At 43.8% G+C, this 17,593-nt stretch overlaps 1 protein-coding gene across 1 annotated transcript; it reads right to left on the bottom strand.

Moving 5' to 3' along the window:
• Nucleotides 1–41: 41 nt before the first annotated feature.
• Nucleotides 42–13,326, bottom strand: LOC134060149 (tudor domain-containing protein 7B-like). Its single transcript, XM_062516768.1, has 18 exons — nucleotides 13,233–13,326; nucleotides 12,216–12,420; nucleotides 11,798–11,942; nucleotides 10,709–10,862; nucleotides 10,376–10,446; nucleotides 9,778–9,986; nucleotides 9,225–9,539; nucleotides 8,131–8,411; nucleotides 7,805–7,991; nucleotides 7,405–7,516; nucleotides 6,226–6,428; nucleotides 6,003–6,137; nucleotides 4,688–4,771; nucleotides 4,370–4,504; nucleotides 2,588–2,698; nucleotides 1,924–2,336; nucleotides 896–1,056; nucleotides 42–696 (listed from the first exon to the last, which is right to left on the bottom strand). Exons 2-18 carry the CDS (start codon nucleotides 12,417–12,419, stop codon nucleotides 476–478), a joined length of 3,141 nt encoding a protein of 1,046 aa, XP_062372752.1. The 5' UTR covers nucleotide 12,420; nucleotides 13,233–13,326; the 3' UTR covers nucleotides 42–475.
• Nucleotides 13,327–17,593: the final 4,267 nt, after the last annotated feature.

Raw genomic sequence — 17,593 nt, 5'->3', positions numbered from 1 at the left:
CCTTAAAACTCGACACAATAATGGCATTTATCCAGCATATGTTGGTTCGGTAGCCTATTTAATAGAGATGTTATGATAATCGGTACCAGAGGGCAACATAGAATATTTTACTAAAAACAGATATATATATAGTCAACAGGTATCATCTCTCGCCACCAACTCAACATTGCGAAAGTGAAAGACAAAACAAGACCAAAACAAAGTGCTAATAATAAAGGACACACATTATTAAATAACTTAATAGCTACTGTTTTGCTACAAAAATACAAACCTCAAAATTAAATATTTTATGGAACCAAGTTCCATCACTTAGTAAACACACACAGAAAAAGAATAATAAACAAAAGTTGAAGTTAATTTTGCTCAAAATGATGACCTGTTCCAAACTTCCAGGCTAACAAAGAATTACAAACCAACAGAGTTGTAACATCAAAACTATCTGAACGTAATAATGGTGTGGTGTTGCCCTCATAGTTTATGCAGCCTTGCTGAGCTCATCCAGGAACTCGGTCATGAGGTTGTGCACCCAGATGTCCCTATGGTCCTGTGACGTGTCTACCAGGTAGACCGTTATCTTCCTGTCCCAGGGGCAGGCAGCATCCTGCACTGACTCCACCCGGGCTACCAGTGGCCTCTTCTCCACGTGGTTACGGAACACCATGGCAGCCTCCTCAGACCACGGGCTCTGTGTCACACCTGACACCAGGAGAAGTGGGCAGGAAAGCAGAGAAAGGGGTCAAAATGAAAATCAAAATGAAGAGTGAGCAACAGAAAAGTTAACTTCAACTAAATACATCATGTTAAATAAATCAGTTTGCTATTGAGGTCCTGAATGTATCCATTATTATCAATTGACCAAAACCTTGAAGACTACAGAAACATCTGATGTTCCTACCTGACAGCTCAGCAGTGATGGCCTGGAAAGGCAGCTGTCTGAATTCGTTGATGAGAGGTCGGAGCTGGCTGCTGCTCACCAGCTCGTGCTTGCCGTAGTCCAGCTCATACAGAGACACCAGCCCATTGGTCAACACCCCCTTGACCAGCACACGGTGCCAACTGTAGACACACAACAGCCACAGGTCATTGTCTTGACCTGCCAACCTTGGAGGGCAGGGGTTAAACAGGCAAACCTCCTCAACAGGGCAGGGGTCAAGCTCCAGGAAATCTCTCTCTGCTAGATACCTTGTGAAGCCTCATTATGGAGTTGTGGTCTAAAACTAGGGAGCTACCAAATTAAAGGAATGGTTCGGAATTTTGGACATAGGACCTCATTTCCAACTTAGCTGAAGTGATATGGGTCGTTGGAGTTTTTATCGCGTTTAACCCCTTCCTTAAGTTGCAGCGTTCCCCTTTACTAAGATGGTTCTGAGCTAACGCATTTCAACGGTAACATCCAAAAGAGTCTTACTCACTCCACAGCACACCCGAGAAAAGTAAATCAAAACGTCAGACTATCGATGTACATGTCAGTGTTGATAAAATAATTTTAGAAATAAAACTAACCTTGCAACTCAATGATTTATTACATTTTGAGGGACTAGTTTCTCAATATCAATCCGCTACAGCCTTACAGCGAACAAAGTACAGGCTATTGCAATGCGATGCAATGTTAGAACAATGTTAGAAATAAAACTATCAACACAGACATGTGCGTCGATAGTCTGACATTATAATTTATTTGTTTCGGGTGTTCTGTGGAGTGGATTAAGACGGTTTTCAGTGGCAGGCTGGATGTTACCGTTGACTTGCATCATCTCGGCACCAGATAAACGCTGCAACTTAAGAAAGGGCAGAAATTCACTGAAAATGGTCTCCACCAACCTATATCACCCCGACTAAGTTGGAAATGAGGTCCTATGTCCAAAATCCCGAACAATTCCTTTAAGAGCCATGCAAATGCCTAGAGCAATTGTGTCAACTTACTTTTTGTCCACCTTGGCAGCACATATAAGGTTCTTCTCCACAACGAGGGTCTTGTCGTCTTGCACACGGTTGTAGTAGAGGATCATCTCGCCCATCAGCACGATCAGCTTGTACAGCTCCTCCCACGGCTGCACCACAAAGTGGCCCGGGTGGCAGGCCACGGACACAAACACGTCGATGTTCTGGCCCACCTGCGGCATCTCCAGAACCGGCGGCATGACGAGGCGGTCAGAGGGCTCAAACGGAGCGTCCCCTGCAGCCAGCGAGTGGACACGGGGCACAGGGGGCGGAGGGGACGGGCTCCAGAGGTCAGAGTTGAGCAGCTGGTGGTTGACGCTGCTGGCCACCTCCTGGCAGCTGTTGGAGGGGAACAAGTAGATGTGCACGAGCTTGGACTCATCCAACCGCGCGATCTGCAACGGAGAACAGATGCTAGAGATGGGTCCTCCACACACAAAGAGAAGTCTGTTGCGTTTGCTATCAGACTGACTGAGGAATGAGTGATATCTGTGTAATTACCTCTAAATTATTTCTTATTCTTCTGATTTTAATTAACTTATCTTCTCACATTGTCATTCATTTGAACCAAAGGACATACGAGTAGGAAGCAACATGAAGTTGACCCACTCATGACTAGGAGTGCATTTGTGTGCAAGGTCCTCACCCTCATGCTGCAGTCAGTCATGTTGAGTACTGTATCTCTGAGCCACATGATTGAGTTTGGACTCCATACTCCCTCGCCCACAGACAATTCTTCTAATCCGCACTTAAAGGCCTTCAAAGAGACGGAGCATGGAAAAGCATGAAGACAAGGCCTATGTGTCGCTGCCAACACATTTAACTCCCTTGTCTCTTCTAGATCCTCATCTTCCACTTATGGGTCACCTATGCATGGTTCTGTTGATACCCCTAGGGAGTCCAGTGTTTCCCATACATTGACTTATTTGTGGCGGCCCACCACAATATCAACACTGACCACCACACAATGATTTTATGTTGTACTACTTAAACTGGATGAACTCCTTTAATTGTAGAGCTATGCACACCTTTGTGCAGCCTCTCTGTCCCTCAACAAACATGCATGCATGTTTAAAGAATACATGAAAAAAAAATCTGTTGTTGACGACTGGCTAAATCGCAATTAAATCCAGTTAGCATCATAAGTACGTTGCGCAAATTTGTTTAAAATTTGCGCACAAACACACTACCACCACAAATATAATTAAATTCTGTGGGAAACACTGGAGTCCATCACTTGTCCAGGACAACAATAGATGCTAAAGAGACTGCTAATGCAGACAATGTCTAGCTCAGGGGTCGGCAACCTGCGGCTCTGGAGCCGCATGCGGCTCTTTAGCGCAACCCTGGTGGCTCCCTGAGCGTCTTCAACAATGTATGAAAATGAATGGGGGGGTTTTTGTTTGTTTGTTTTCATATGGTTTCTGTATCAGGACAAACATTCTTGACGTTTTCCAACGTTGTAAAAATGTGCATAATAAATATTAAAGTTTAACATTTCTGTCAACGAAGATTTGATAGCCTACGACACACGTTTCAGAGCGGCGCCGTGCCATGCAGGTGGCTGTGGTTGTAAACAAACCGGCGGGTGTCAGCATGGCCATGGCAGGGATCCCAAAGGGAAAAAGAGAAAGATAGCCGATGAGATCAGAGAATTTAAGGCAGAATGGACCGAATCATTTGCTTTCATTGCCATTGCGGAAGGATTGCCTGCATGTTTGCTTGCTTTGTAATGAGAAGTTGGCGAACAACAAAAAGAGAGACATTTAGAAAGACATTTTCAGGGAAGGCATGCTACATTTGCAGCCGACTACCCAGTTGGGACTGAGGGAAAAAGTGCGATTGCAGTAGCCTACTTCTGGAGAAATTTTGTTGCAACCTGAGAGATATTAAAACGTGGAAAACAACGGTTCACGGACGGTGATTACACAAAGTTGAACTTAAAGCACCAGCGGAGTAGTCACGTGGTGTGTCATTCTCTCCGAGATGCGCTGTAGGGAAAAACATTTAATCATGAAAGCTCGTTATGTAGCCTCGTTGTAGCCTACTTAGTCATTTTGATAGTAGGCTAATATAGATAATATACACTTACAGCCTGTGTTACCTTCATATAAGGCTTACATAAGGCTTTTAATTTTTTTGCGGCTCCAGACAGATTTGTTTTTTGTTTTTTTGGTCCAAAATGGCTCTTTGAACATTTTGGGGTGCCGACCCCTGGTCTAGCTCATTTCACAGTAAAAAATATTCGGCATTATTCAACATACAGAGGCTGATGATTGGACATGAACAGTGGATTAGCAAATAAAAAAAAAAGATATGCACTCCATGCAGCCTCTGCAGTTCCTGAGCAGGACACTAGGAGGAGTGTGAGGCGCTGATCTCCGGCATGTGGCATAATAGCAGACGAGTCCACACACTTCAGTCTGACCTGGAATGGGATGGTGATGAGCGCAGGCAAGAAAAGTGGTGGGATCTCTCGGAGCTCAATCACCTCCACCGAGGCAGGAAGGCCCAGATCCACAAACAGGATGTCAAGCACACGGCTACCATGCAGGTTAGTGATCTGAGGACCAATCACAGCAACATCCCAGGAACACACACAAACAAAACATTTGGCAAACAAGACCCAGTATCTACATCAATGTTTACATTATTGCATAGAACTGATGGATAGATAGAAACAGTAGATAGATAGGTAGAACAATGTGTTCGGCAGAACAGGGTGTGAGGCTTTTTTCCCCCCTACCTCCACCCGGGACCATTTGCCTTGGTAGCGAGCCAGGCAAATCTTCCCACAGAATGGCTTGGCCACCAGCAGCTCTGAGCTCCCCTGGTTTGCAAAACACAGAAGATCAAGCGTCAGATGGCAAAGCCTACTTTGCTTTGTTTTTTATATCACTGTGAAACAGTAGAACAGACTGCACCACATAAAAAAGAAAATGTGATAGAAAATCCTGAATCTCCTGAATCTCCTGAGAGATAACTAAAATGACAATACCACTATAATGACTATTTTGGAATTGTATTTTGCCACTTGCATAGACTATATGTGCAGCTTCAAAGGAATATTTCCTCCAATGGTTTCACAATTTTGAAACCATTGGAGGATGGTTTTGAGGATGGAATAAAAAGCAGAAGTTGAAACTTGATTAATAGGCTTTATTTACTTCTGTCACCTAACTCAACCTGATTATATTTGGAACAGGCGTCTATATAGGCCAAACCTTTACTTCCTTTTCCAGAAAAAAAGTTTGGTGATCTTGGTGTCCGTAAAATGAATTGAATTGTGGATTATCTAACCAACCTAAAAATGTATATAGCATGTCCAAATTGACAGTAGTTTAAACATTTAAGAACTTAGAGTGGAGTGGATAACACTGTCTGCCTTCCATTGGTCGAAAAAATGTGTTGTGTTATGACCCTGCTGCCAGCCAGTATGACAAAGAGAACAGAATTAAGTGTGCCGTAATGAAGAAGTCTCATGTCAAACACCAACACAGCTCACAGCTCTACTGACATACACATACAGGGAAAAGCCTACTAGGACATTTTGTCTGCATTTTACTAAAATAAATATTCATATGATAATGTTCATGTATGTGCTGCCTTTGAGTTGTTTTTTTAGAAAGCAAAACTACAAAATATCTAGGCTGGGTGAACCCTGCCTGACCTGCCGGCGAATTTGGATTTCGCCCGACAACTCAGGCTGGAAACCTATACATCTATCTCCTCTGTTCCCTGCCAAAACCTTTGGCTCCAATCACAAACTAGCTTATCCAAAAGATGCACCAGATCGTTGGTCTGATTGGTTGAAGGGTTATCCAAACGTATGGAGTTATGATTTGAACGATGCCAGTAGAGCTCGACAGTCCCGCCCCTCCTCTGAAAGAGCTCGCCTCTTGTGCAGTAGAAATAAAGTGCAGACTCTCCATACTAATGTTCAATCTTAAAAGATTGAGCTTAGTATGGTGATAGCCAGACTACAAAATATCCCGATTTTGGCCAGGGAAACCTGCACAACATGTTTGAACTGCTGCTGCATCAAGTCCTCCTAGTATTACCTGGGATGAGATAAAGGACTCAATCTTCTCAAACAGTGCTTTCAGTTTGGCAAGACCCCGGCATGGAACCTGGCAGAAGATTGTTCCATCTGAGCACACATTTGTGACTGAGACGTTCAGGTAAGTGCTGTTAACCTACAAACACAAGAAAACATCAGAGGGTAAAAGGAAAAAGGAAACTGATGGCTGGAGCCATGTGACAGATCTCAGGTGAAACCTTTACCTGAAGAGGGTGGCTCATAGCGTTGTCCTGGAGAGACTTGAGACAGAGAGCGTTGATGTTGACATCATCCTCCTGTGACGTGTCATACAGCACCACCATTGGAACCTCTCCTCTGTCAACCACCTCCGCCAGGAGGATGTGGCCACAGACCTGCGACTCAAGCACCTTTAGTACTGAGGAGTCTGTGTGAAAGTCACTGAGCCCTGGAGCAGACCACAAACACAAGTCATGAATTTGCTCCAGAATTCCAGTTCTCAAGTTTCAAATGGGACATGATGTAGACATTCAATGCACAGGCTCAACCTACTCTAAAGGCCTATTCGGACGGGACTTATTTTACAGGGGGATGTAGAGTAATGCAGGTTTATCATATGACCTCTGTAATGTAAATGTCCAATTCAGACGGGACTAGACATCTGTCATTTTATTTGACATGGGAGGAGTAACTACGTTTACGTTCTGCCATCACATCTTCGTCGCGTGCACGTGATACTTTGCGTCAGTTGCGTGCGCCATTTTCAGATTTCAAAGACTACACAAGTTGGTTAAACTAGTGAACGTTTGCTTTATGTTATGCCATAACTAGTTTGAAATTCTAATAAGATCAAGCCATTAGGCAAACTAGCTAATGTCCTATTAGAAGCTGCACAGCATGTTATGTTTTCATTCAGACTATGGTGGAATTGTTCTTAAATCAGGGTGTGACGAAATATTACAGACATCTTTACAGAGGGTCGCGTTCACACAGGATTAATATTACCTACGGTAATTTCTCCGGACCATTTTACAGAAGGTAAAAGTGGCTGTAAATTTCACCGACATACTCCGTTATGTTTACTGACGTGGGGCGTCCGAACGCCGGGACTAAATTCCCTGGTAATTATAACTTTACCTGATGTCGCCCCATAAAACTAATCCCATCCGAACAGGCCTTAATTGATCACAAACATCACAATCAACTGTCGAAGACATAGAAAATAGTGGTCTATGTTGAAATAGAAATGACATGAATAGCCTGGTTGCTCCTATCTCATCACTGACTGGCTAAACTTACAAAAGTCTAAATTACACACTAACAGACTTTCTGTTTAGATTTAACACAATACAAAAGATTGGGACAGGTGACTGCGATTGTACAATTGTCACGGGTGCATCAGACTGTAGGGAGGAGGAGCTTGCCTGCAAGGCGGCAGGTGGAAGCCTGAAAAGGGAGTTTGAGGAACTGTTCATCAAGTCGAAGAATCTTATCTCTGCCCACCATCTCACTGAAGCCATGATCCACATAATACACCTGGAAAACACCATCACAAGCGCCATAAGCTAAAGCGGAGCATCTCTGTTTAAAAGCTAGTTCAATATCAATATTAGAGGACAGGGATGGATTATGGATCATTATAGATGACAATCCATATGGTTATGCTTATGGGATTTGGCAGACGCTTTTGGTCCAGTTTGGACAAATACATAAATACGTATCATGGATTATTCATGAGTCATATAAAAACAGCAGAGCTAAAAAAGTGACGTTCTTAAAGTTCTCAAGTGTCTATTGTAGATATGCTGTTGACCTCTTGCTTACCTTGACCTTCTCAGCTGTGACCTCGCACACCTGGGCCCTCAGCACCTCCTCCTCCTCCACGCGCACTGCATACAGGCGGTTGGCCAGGAGCACCGGGGGCGCCGCGTTCCTGCCCTTCAAACCGTAGAACTCCCGCATGGAGTCCTCCATGGCCTCCTGTGCCTGTGAGTACGACTCGCCGATATACCTGCAGCACCAGAAACAGATTTTCTAAAAAACCTTACATTTATTTTCATTGTAATCTATGAAGGAGCACGTGCTGAAATCACACTGAATAAGGACATGAGCAGAATGGCTCAGTGCTGATGACTGAGAGCAGGGGCTACCTGATCACTAGGTTGTTAGTAGAGAGAGCCTCCACAACCAGCACTGATGGGTAGTCCTCTTTGGGCAGGAGGAGAGGGGGCACCAGTGAGTTAGTGACTGGATGGAAGAGCTTCCGCTGGAGGGCCACAGAGTTCTGGGGCTTGCTCTCATCCACAGTGGGCAGGGCATACAGTATGGCCTTTCTCTTATTGTCAGGCATGGGGTACTCAATCACACAACTGTCACTCAGGACAGAGAGGTCTGACAGCACCTGGACAGGGAAGTAGGTCCTGTAGGCTTCCTGGAGGGGAAGTTCAAAGAACAGTGTTAATGTAAATCTTCTCAATTTGGCACTTTCCATCAATGAGAGTGTTTACATGGACATTAATATTCTGATATTAACCTGGTTAAGACAATATTCAGAATAAGATACTCCCATGTAAATATCATTTTCCGATTGCCTTAACCGGAATAAGGTCATTTTCGGAATAAGCATAACTGGAATAAAATAGGTGGAGTATTCCGATCATATTCTGGATATTTAGGTGCATTCTAGACATGTAAAAAGACCTTCTGGCGGCAAACTTTTCAAAGTTATTTATAAGCGGAGCCTCAGAAAAGATGTCGATAATGAAGAAGAAGGTAGGCTACACTTTGAAGCGAGGAAGAAACACACGTTAGACAGCACAGTAGCAACATATGTGGCAGCATAGCTTAGTAGGCTAGTGATAAAGTTACTATGGAAACAATCAGGGAAGGAACGTTAGAACTTTCATTAATCAGAGTATGCTGCGTGTCATGTAAACGGGAATATGAACAGAGTATTCCTTTAATAACTCTGGTAAACACCTTATTCTGAATATTGTCAATATTCAGAATAAGGTCCATATTCAGAATATTAATGTCCATGTAAACGCACTCAATGATTCACATCTAAACAAACTGCAAAAATACAGCTGTTGGTGTTTGCAAGGCATATCGGCCGCCTTTGCACTAGCTATACCAGAGGTTTTTAACAAACCGGTTTACCTCTGCTTTAGTGCAAGAGTAATAAACATGGCATTTGTGTGGCTGTATGGAATTGACAGCAGACTGGGACGCAGGCCTACTGTACCTGGAAGAGTTTGGGCAGTGCGTGAGCCCACAGGCCGTTACCGTACTTCTCCAGCAGCTCCCGCAGCTTCTGCTTCACGTCAGCACTCACCACCACTGGACCAGAGGGCAGCGGGGACACGCACGTTGGGGACGGGGACAGAGACACCGGACTCTGAGGAGGGGTGGGCAGGAATGGGTACTTGGGGCTGGGGGAGGTGGGCTTGCTTTGAGAAGAAGGGGGTTTGGCAGTGGGTGTTGGAGTGGGCTTTGGTGGGATGTTAAGGGCGGGATACACAAGGCGATCCACTATGTTGTTGCTTCCAGGCTTCTCGACCTTTGAAATACATTAAATACATTTCAAGTCACAATATCCCAATTTAAGCGGCAAATCAAATAGCCCTCATTAACTTATGTTATTTGCCAGTTTCAAACTAACAGGGCTCTTCCTCAGACTTCAAGACTTGCCCGTAGTGAAGTCTAAGAAAGAGGCTTCAGAACATATTCAAAATCGAAAGCACATGTATCTATGTGGAGAAATGTCCAGGTCATCTGAAAAAAGTGTGGATGCTTACGGAGCAGATGTGGGTCCAATTCTCCATGTCCTTTAGTGCAGAGGGATGTAGGTCCTGTTTGAAAAAGTCACAGAAAAGTTGGGGAATCTTTGACAGCCACACCCCACTGCTGTATTTGGTCAAGAGTTGCTTGAGCTGCCCTTGGAGGTGTGGGATCTGGGCAGTGGTCAGCTCCTTGACCAATGCAGCAGGTCTTGCAGGGGGCAAACCTGGAGCAGAGGGGGATGATCTTTAGATACACAATCATGCATAACTATGAAGCATACAATGTCTTATTTTATTCACATGCATATTCACATTTAATCGAAATTCACAGCTAACTCATGACACACAAGCCCATACTATTAAAACTGAAGACCACGCACATTCAATAGCTAGTGTGAAGAGAGGTCCCTAAATAAACAAGGGCCGCTCCAATATCTTTGAGGTGGAGATATTTGCATTGGATAAATTGAACCTAAGAATATTTAGATTAAGTTTAGGGGCTGACTAATGGATGGAGCAGTCTGTCATTTCATGTCAGTTGGAGGAGAGGGCAACAAACATGTATTGGATCAATCCCAACTCACAAAACAGTAATGCTGCCCACCCTACCTACCACTGCTTTGATGGGTGTTCTTGGACACATACACCTCTTTCTGGAACCGTGAAGACAGCGTGTTTCTGGGTCTAGAACGAGACACAGGGCTTGTATGGCTTGTGTATGCATCTGGACAATAGCAGAACACCACCACACACTTGCATACATTCAATAGTCCAGTCACATGACCATCCGGGGAACACCAATAAAGGCTAAGCTTGGATAACACTCCTTATATGCTCCCCAGACACCACACACGCACTGTTGAGCCATGCTCATACCGACATCAGCTTCAGACAGCTACCAGAGGTAGGCGTTAGCTCTCAGCTCATCAGTGCACTCTGGCTGTACCTTTCAGGATATGCGGTGGGTCTGAAAGTGGTCACACTTGTCTGGTTGCTGGTGAACGTCTGCCTCTGGATGCCGTAGTTCCCTGGCTTTGAGAAGCCTCCGCGGCCAGTGCGACTCATGTACTCTGGTTGCCTGAGGGAGGTTCTGGGCCTTGCTGTAGAGGGGGACACCAATATGAGGGTGGAAAGCCTTCATAGCCCCATCCTATACTGTATACTGAACTATCTGAGAAGATTCAAATACACATGAATCACAGATTCTGATTGACATCTCAAGAAACAAACTTTTGCTATTTCAGCACATAGGAAATGTACATCAGCTTCAGTCAGAACAGTACATAGAGGCATAATCAGTGAAGTTAGTCAAGTTATGCCACATGGAGGGCAGTTCTTGGTGGCATTCAAACAATCACTTGTGAAACACGTTCAACAGAATAGCTCTGTTTACTACAAGACCCTGTCTTTGGTTCACCTGAACACGAACATACAAATGTACAGAATGTTAGTTACTAGGGCACTGCCCAGGCTTAGAGGCCATGCGTGCACACACACACCACACACCACACACACACACTCTAACTAAATGGGCATAGCTCAGATTCCTTACAAATGAACTGCACCAGACCAGAGTGCAGGGGGACACTGTGGCATTCATTTGGTTTCAACTTCCTCTATAACCGCATCTTAATGATAAACAACAACACACACACTATGTAAGCAACAAGATCAATCTAACACTTGTTCTAAGCATTAAAGGCATGGATAGCATAGGTGACTCAACTAGTGAAAATCCCCAACATACTGAGGTGAAAGAGTTGCTGTGCACTGAGAGGACAAAATCTAATGCAATGTTCTGGAACATCCAGAAATCAGCTGACTGCCCTGCTGGGCAAGCAGCACAATGTGCTGAGTGCTTTTGCAAGCCAACAGCCCTGGTATTTCAATAGCTGACAACTCCCTGGTTTAAATGCATGAAAATACAACAGCAGTGATCGATACAATGTTAAATCAGGTTTCCTGAGATTTTTTCCTTAACGCAACATGAGATTTTTATTCATAAAAATAAATTACTTAACAGCATAACTCTTACCATGGAGCATAAATGGGGATGCTGGCTTCACTCTCATATGGCAGTTGACCATTTTGGCACGGCCCGTTTTTTTAGGGGCTCGCTGTCGTGCGATCAACTGGGCAATGTGTGCGGTCTCCTGACACACAGCAGCAAAGCATATCCCCTGCAAGACAAACAAGCATTATAAACCAGGCTGAAACTCTACATGTGCAGCACTATTAACCTTGGAAGAGATTTTTATCTCCTGTGTGAAAGACTGGCTAAGTGTGTACTACCGGTAATTCTCCCCAAACAACAAAACAAAATAATTGAGGAGTCAAAACAGTCAACTTTTCATGTTGGTCACCTTCAGTCATCTCTACAGACTGAATTTTCATGCGTGATGCTTGACCCAAAAAGTTAACTGTAATAGTCTCTACACACCAACAGGTCTTACCTCGCCAAGTCGATACTCTATTCGTACCACAGAAGGAATACTCCTCAGGAATCCCTCTAAACTTGGGTAGCCCATCTGCTTATGCTGGATGAATTCCCCAGTAAGGGTCCTGTAGTCGGACTGCAGTCTCGATACAGACACTCCATTTTTGTTTGACTGCAGTACAGCCCGGAGCATTTTTTTCACCAACTCTATGTCAGTCATCCTGAAATGCAATTAATTGTGCTAAAAATGAGGTCTACCCACTTGAGTCAATCACATAGCTCATGCGTTATGCAAGTCCTGCATTCAGTTGTACATTTATTTCTAACGCCAATGCTATAGCTAATTTTCTTACCATTAAAAACTCAAGTTACTTAGCTAGCAGCTAAAAGGGTCATTGCTTTGGAAATCACCTTAAGGTTATCTAACGTTAACCAAGCATGGCAGAAGAAAGCACTGAATCTTTACATTTCAAAAAGAAAATCAACCAACTTCTGAAAACCAAATTCCCTAGACAGTGTGTCTGATTTTCCATTTTATGAGTCAGGTTACATTAGAAGCTAACTATGGTGGCTCCGAACAAGCTGTTGGCTTTGGAATGATCGACATTTCAATTTGTTAGCAAGCGCCATATTTCTCTAAATGACCTCAAGGACTAAGCATTGGGGTTAGTAATACCCATTACATACAGTAACGTTACAAACCAATTAATGACACGCTCACTATTAAACACTAGTGAAAAACACTACAAACGAACTTTTCCTGAAAATACAGTATCAAACAATTGAATTGAGCATCCCCTTTGAATCAGACTAAACTTCTCTTTTGAACACACTAGCAGCTAACGCTGGCAACGTTCAGCTAACTATCCTCGTTAGCTATGTTAGCCATCTAGATTAGCCTTTCAGGAAATTCCAACCATTTCTTTATCCTTTGCTTATTTCGGGTTAATTACTGTATGTAGTTTCCTCAGACTTTACCGTATATAATGATCAAAACTGACGACACATTAAACGACTAATTGCATTTAGTTACCTGGTAAACGTTAGAGGACAAGGGCTAGGCCATCGACGTGCTACACTTGCTGGTCAAATTGTTACAGGGCTCTACGTCACCACTTATTAGCGCCAAGTTCAAATGTCATGGCTCGAAAAAAAGTCTACAGAAAAGTCTTATGGTTGGCTACTGCGGGACTGGAAGCGTTTCCTCCCTATGGTAAGAGGCACCATTTCAAATATTTCTACTAAATGCGACAATTTGTTTTATTTCATTTATTTTCATAATTTAACTCAATTTAGGGGGGAAGGCGGTAAAGATAGTCACGATATACCAGGCCGCCTAGCCTGCATGGGTCAACTTTGGTCGTCATCACAGCACCATTCTCCAGATAAAATATGCTGCTCAATAACAACATAAGCACAGCGACCTTATTCAAAATGTTATACTGACACAAGATTCCACATGTTTGAACAGGCAGTTATCTCCAAACTGGACTATTGTAGGCCAAATTCACGTTATAGCTGCCTGTCTGCTTGTGTAGTGAGAATGCTGCACGCATGGTCTTTTAAATCAGTCAAAGAGGGCACAACCATAGACATACACATCTATGGGCACAACACCTCTCTATTAGGCCTACTCAGTACTCATTGGTTAGTGGCCAGAATTAAATATAAGTCTCTCACAGGTCTATAGGACATGTTACTGGATCTGTCCCCTGGTGGAATGAGCGCTAGACTAGTGCCCTGTGTGTCCTCCTCCTGTAAAATTGGTTTTGTTGCAGGTCAGTCCTGTATCCAGTCAGTATATTTAACAGGTTATGGAATTGGGCTTTTGACTGAGTGGCCAGTTTGAACCCTGGTGTGAAAAAGGTGGGTGGGGGGAGTGATTGAACAGCGGTCTCCCACATCAACTGATGAGATTCCCTTGAACAAAGCACCTAACCCCAACTGCTCCCTGAATTAAAAGGCGCGTTCAAGTTCAACTCCAAATGCCGGTGACAGCAGGGGAACAAACAAACAAACAAACAAACGCTGCTATGAAGTTGTACACTCTCTACTTCCCGTAGTGTAGACTTGACCATATGACGAAACATGAGGCACGGACCCTTGTGGATATGAAGAGGCATCTAAACACCTGCACATACGTCAGGGATGTAAAAGCCAATTAGGGCCAGTGGCGGAACAACTGCACACAGGGCCCTGGGGCAGAGATGGTTGATGGGCCCCCCCCCCTCTCCATACGCCCAACCCCCCCGCCCCCCAACACGCATCGTAAGATTTGAATGATAACAAGAATGTGACACAAGCAACTAAAGTAATGCAAATTGCTTATGTATTATTTGATATTTTGATCAATTGTGATATTGATATTGATAAATGGTGCAGTCACTTTAAGAAGAGTCTGAACGGTTCTCACAATGCAGTTTTGCAGGTCATGCTCAAGGCTGAAGGCTCTACCAGCTGTAGCTCGTTTGATTGCACCATATTGATATCACAATACTTGTATTATTACAAGCAGCCTTCATTTGTTGCTTTGGAAATGGAGGGTCCCAAGCTTATATTTCTGTTTGCAAGTAGCCTAAACGTGCATTTTGAACCTGGTAGCCACTTAGCTATCTGAGTGGAATGCATTCACAAGAATAGTCTAATTTGTGACTCCATTCTTCAGATGGTAGATATTAGGCTAGCTAATAAATAAATTGGCTAAGTTACTCACAGTGAGTGCAGCCAATGTAAAATAGTCTTCTTACCAACCTGAGCTTACAAATGGTGAATCACTGGAAACCTGATCTGCCACCTCCTTTAGCCTCCCCTCGTCTTTGCTGCCATCATCATTAGCCACCTTTCTTAAAACGATTCTTATGGCAGAAGATGTCAACAATGACAAGCTATAGGTGGAACCTGCCTATTAGCTGTTTTCAAATGTTCTGCACATTTTGCGATAATTCCTTGCCGAATTTCGGACATCACGTCAAGCGGCCACTTGCTGTTCACATCTTATTTCGAATTTCCGTCGTTAGCTGGGCAGATAATGACACCTAAATATAGGCTATGCGGTCTGACAGCGGAAGAGTGAAGCTGGAACCTGCCTCTCTGTCTGTACTGCATGCTCATAATTTCGTTCCAAATTATGCCTTAGTTTGTAGAAGTCACGAGCATGGAGAGAGCCCACAAAGTATAATGATCTTTCTCGTTTGATCGATTATTAGAATTGTCATTCATAAAAACGATACATTCTGCGTTAATTGTGTGAGAATGATCCGGGGCTGATGCTTGGCATAAGAACAAGTTAAACCAGGTATTACCAACTTCCCGTAGCCTAGTCCAAGCCTATTATATACGTTGTTCACTACAATGGAATTTTGATGATGACGTTCAACAAGTCTTCAGATATCATACCCATCATGCACTGCAGTTGTTAAAAAATTACACAAACATGATTTAAAAAAAAATACAAGCCATAACAACATAGCTTATCTTAAAATAACATGACTAACTATTACATTACAAGACAGCTTTAGGGATTTCACTGGTATTGTTTGAGTCATGACTCCCACCATGATAAAATAGTAGATCTAAAATGCTAGATATATAAATAGGCTAGACACCTATATCACGCAGTAAGGAGTGAAGTGCGCTACAACACATTCGGTGAGAGAAAAATTACGCTTCGGGGAGATTGAGTTCGCGTTTTCGACGAAGTGCAAAGGGCCCTTTGAGCCCTCGGTAAGGGTCCGGGCCCAGGGGCAGCTGCCCCGCCTGCCCCGCCTATAGCTCCGCCCCTGATTAGGGCAAAGTACTGACGTCATGAAGGCAGGGTCTAGGCTCCGCAGCGCGCCGCAGTACCTAGAGGGCTGCTGCGCCGCTGCTCAGCAGCCGCCTTCCACGCCTTGCTCCCGCGATAAGTTGAGGCCATGTGATTCCGACTGCCGAGTCAAAAACACACCCATCTAGACCATCGTGGACAGATTTTTAACCACATGCATCTTGTGCTGCGCAGTTTTTGTGCTGCGCAGCCATCTTGAATGTGCCTAATGTGAGCTTGAGAGTCTTAAGCGGGTGGGGCGAATGTCAGACGCAGCTGGCCCCGGACAGTCCAGCTGCAGTGTGGCTGAAGTTACTCGCGGGAGACCTCGCGGGATTTTGTGTGCATTAAATGAAGTATAACTTTAATTCTTACTCATTTAAATGAGCATGATGACTGATGAAATAAATTGATATGATGTGTTTAAATAAACCACTGTTGTCATACAGTTAACAGGCCTGCATTGTAGCACATTAATTAAATATCAAGTGTTATCCGTGTGTATCTATTTAGCCAACACCATAAAATAGCAGAATATCCACACGTTTTCAGTAGGCTAGTCTACCGCTGTTCCAGAAATCACAAATAAGAAGTTATCCCTTCGATTTCTGTTCATTTTAGCACATTCTAACGTAAGGAGCAAAGATTCTAGAACAGAGCAAGATGGATCACAGGAATAAGCTCCAGTGTCGTCCCAGACGCTGGCTACAGTGCTGTTCCTAATATATGGACAGATCCATCTTGGTCCGCTCTAGAGTCTTTGGTAAGGAGGCAGATCGAGACACCTGTCATACTCGTCATGGGGAGATTCCTTCCAAACGGCCCTATCACGACTTTGAACTGACGTCATTGGGGTGGGTTTCAGCCTGTGCAGTCGCTAAAAAATCAACTGCGCTAAGGAAAAGGCGACGCAGACCCCCGCGATATTTTAAGGACATGTGACATGATGTCACGGTGGTAACTCCCACCGCGTCTGCAAGAAGTCGGACATGATTTCTAACCAGTTTGCATTTCGTCTGTCCCAGTATGCATTGTGTTCAACCCAGCATGCATCACATCAAGTCAGATCTGCGCAGATTTTCCAGAAGTCAAACGCGCCTAATACCTCCATGCTTATCACAGGTAATCAGGGCAGCAGGTGTTGGGGCGTTTCATTCCTAATTTGTAACGACCTGGTGACGTAGAGTCGCCAGGGAAGTGCAGGACTACGTCAGCATTTTGAACCAAAATGCCATGGCATGTTTCAACCTGTGGAAGGCGCGGAGAGCTCTTTCTCTAACACAAAATCATACAAAATTTAACTTAACTTTTACAACAGCTCAAAAACATATTTTAGGGTGCAGTTACACTTTAAAGCGTAACTGCACCCTAAAATATGTTTTTTGAGCTGTTGATTGATTGAAATTACTCATAAGTGGTGACTTACACTATTACCAGGGTTAATATTGACAAAAATCGTGTTTCTCGACAAAAGTAACATTTTGTATGATTTTGTATTGGAGATATTGCTCTCCGCGCCCACTACAGGTTGAAACATGCCATGGCATGTTGGTCCAAAATCCTATTGGAATGCTGACGTTGTCCTGCACTTC

Source organism: Sardina pilchardus, chromosome 2 (genome assembly GCF_963854185.1).
Source record: "Sardina pilchardus chromosome 2, fSarPil1.1, whole genome shotgun sequence".
In the NCBI taxonomy this organism is placed as follows: domain Eukaryota; kingdom Metazoa; phylum Chordata; class Actinopteri; order Clupeiformes; family Clupeidae; genus Sardina; species Sardina pilchardus.
The sequence above is the reverse complement of the archived record's forward strand: the minus strand, read 5'-3'. Positions and strand labels throughout refer to the sequence as shown.

Coding starts and splice junctions, on each gene's coding strand:
- LOC134060149 (XM_062516768.1), bottom strand. CDS start 12,419: ATGACTGACATAGAGTTGGTGAAAAAAATGCTCCGGGCTGTACTGCAG. Junction 8,412..9,224: donor CACTGCCCAAACTCTTCCAG/GTACAGTAGGCC, acceptor CTTCCCCTCCAG/GAAGCCTACAGGACCTACTT. Junction 6,429..7,404: donor TTCCACCTGCCGCCTTGCAG/GCAAGCTCCTCC, acceptor GGTCTGCTCCAG/GGCTCAGTGACTTTCACACA.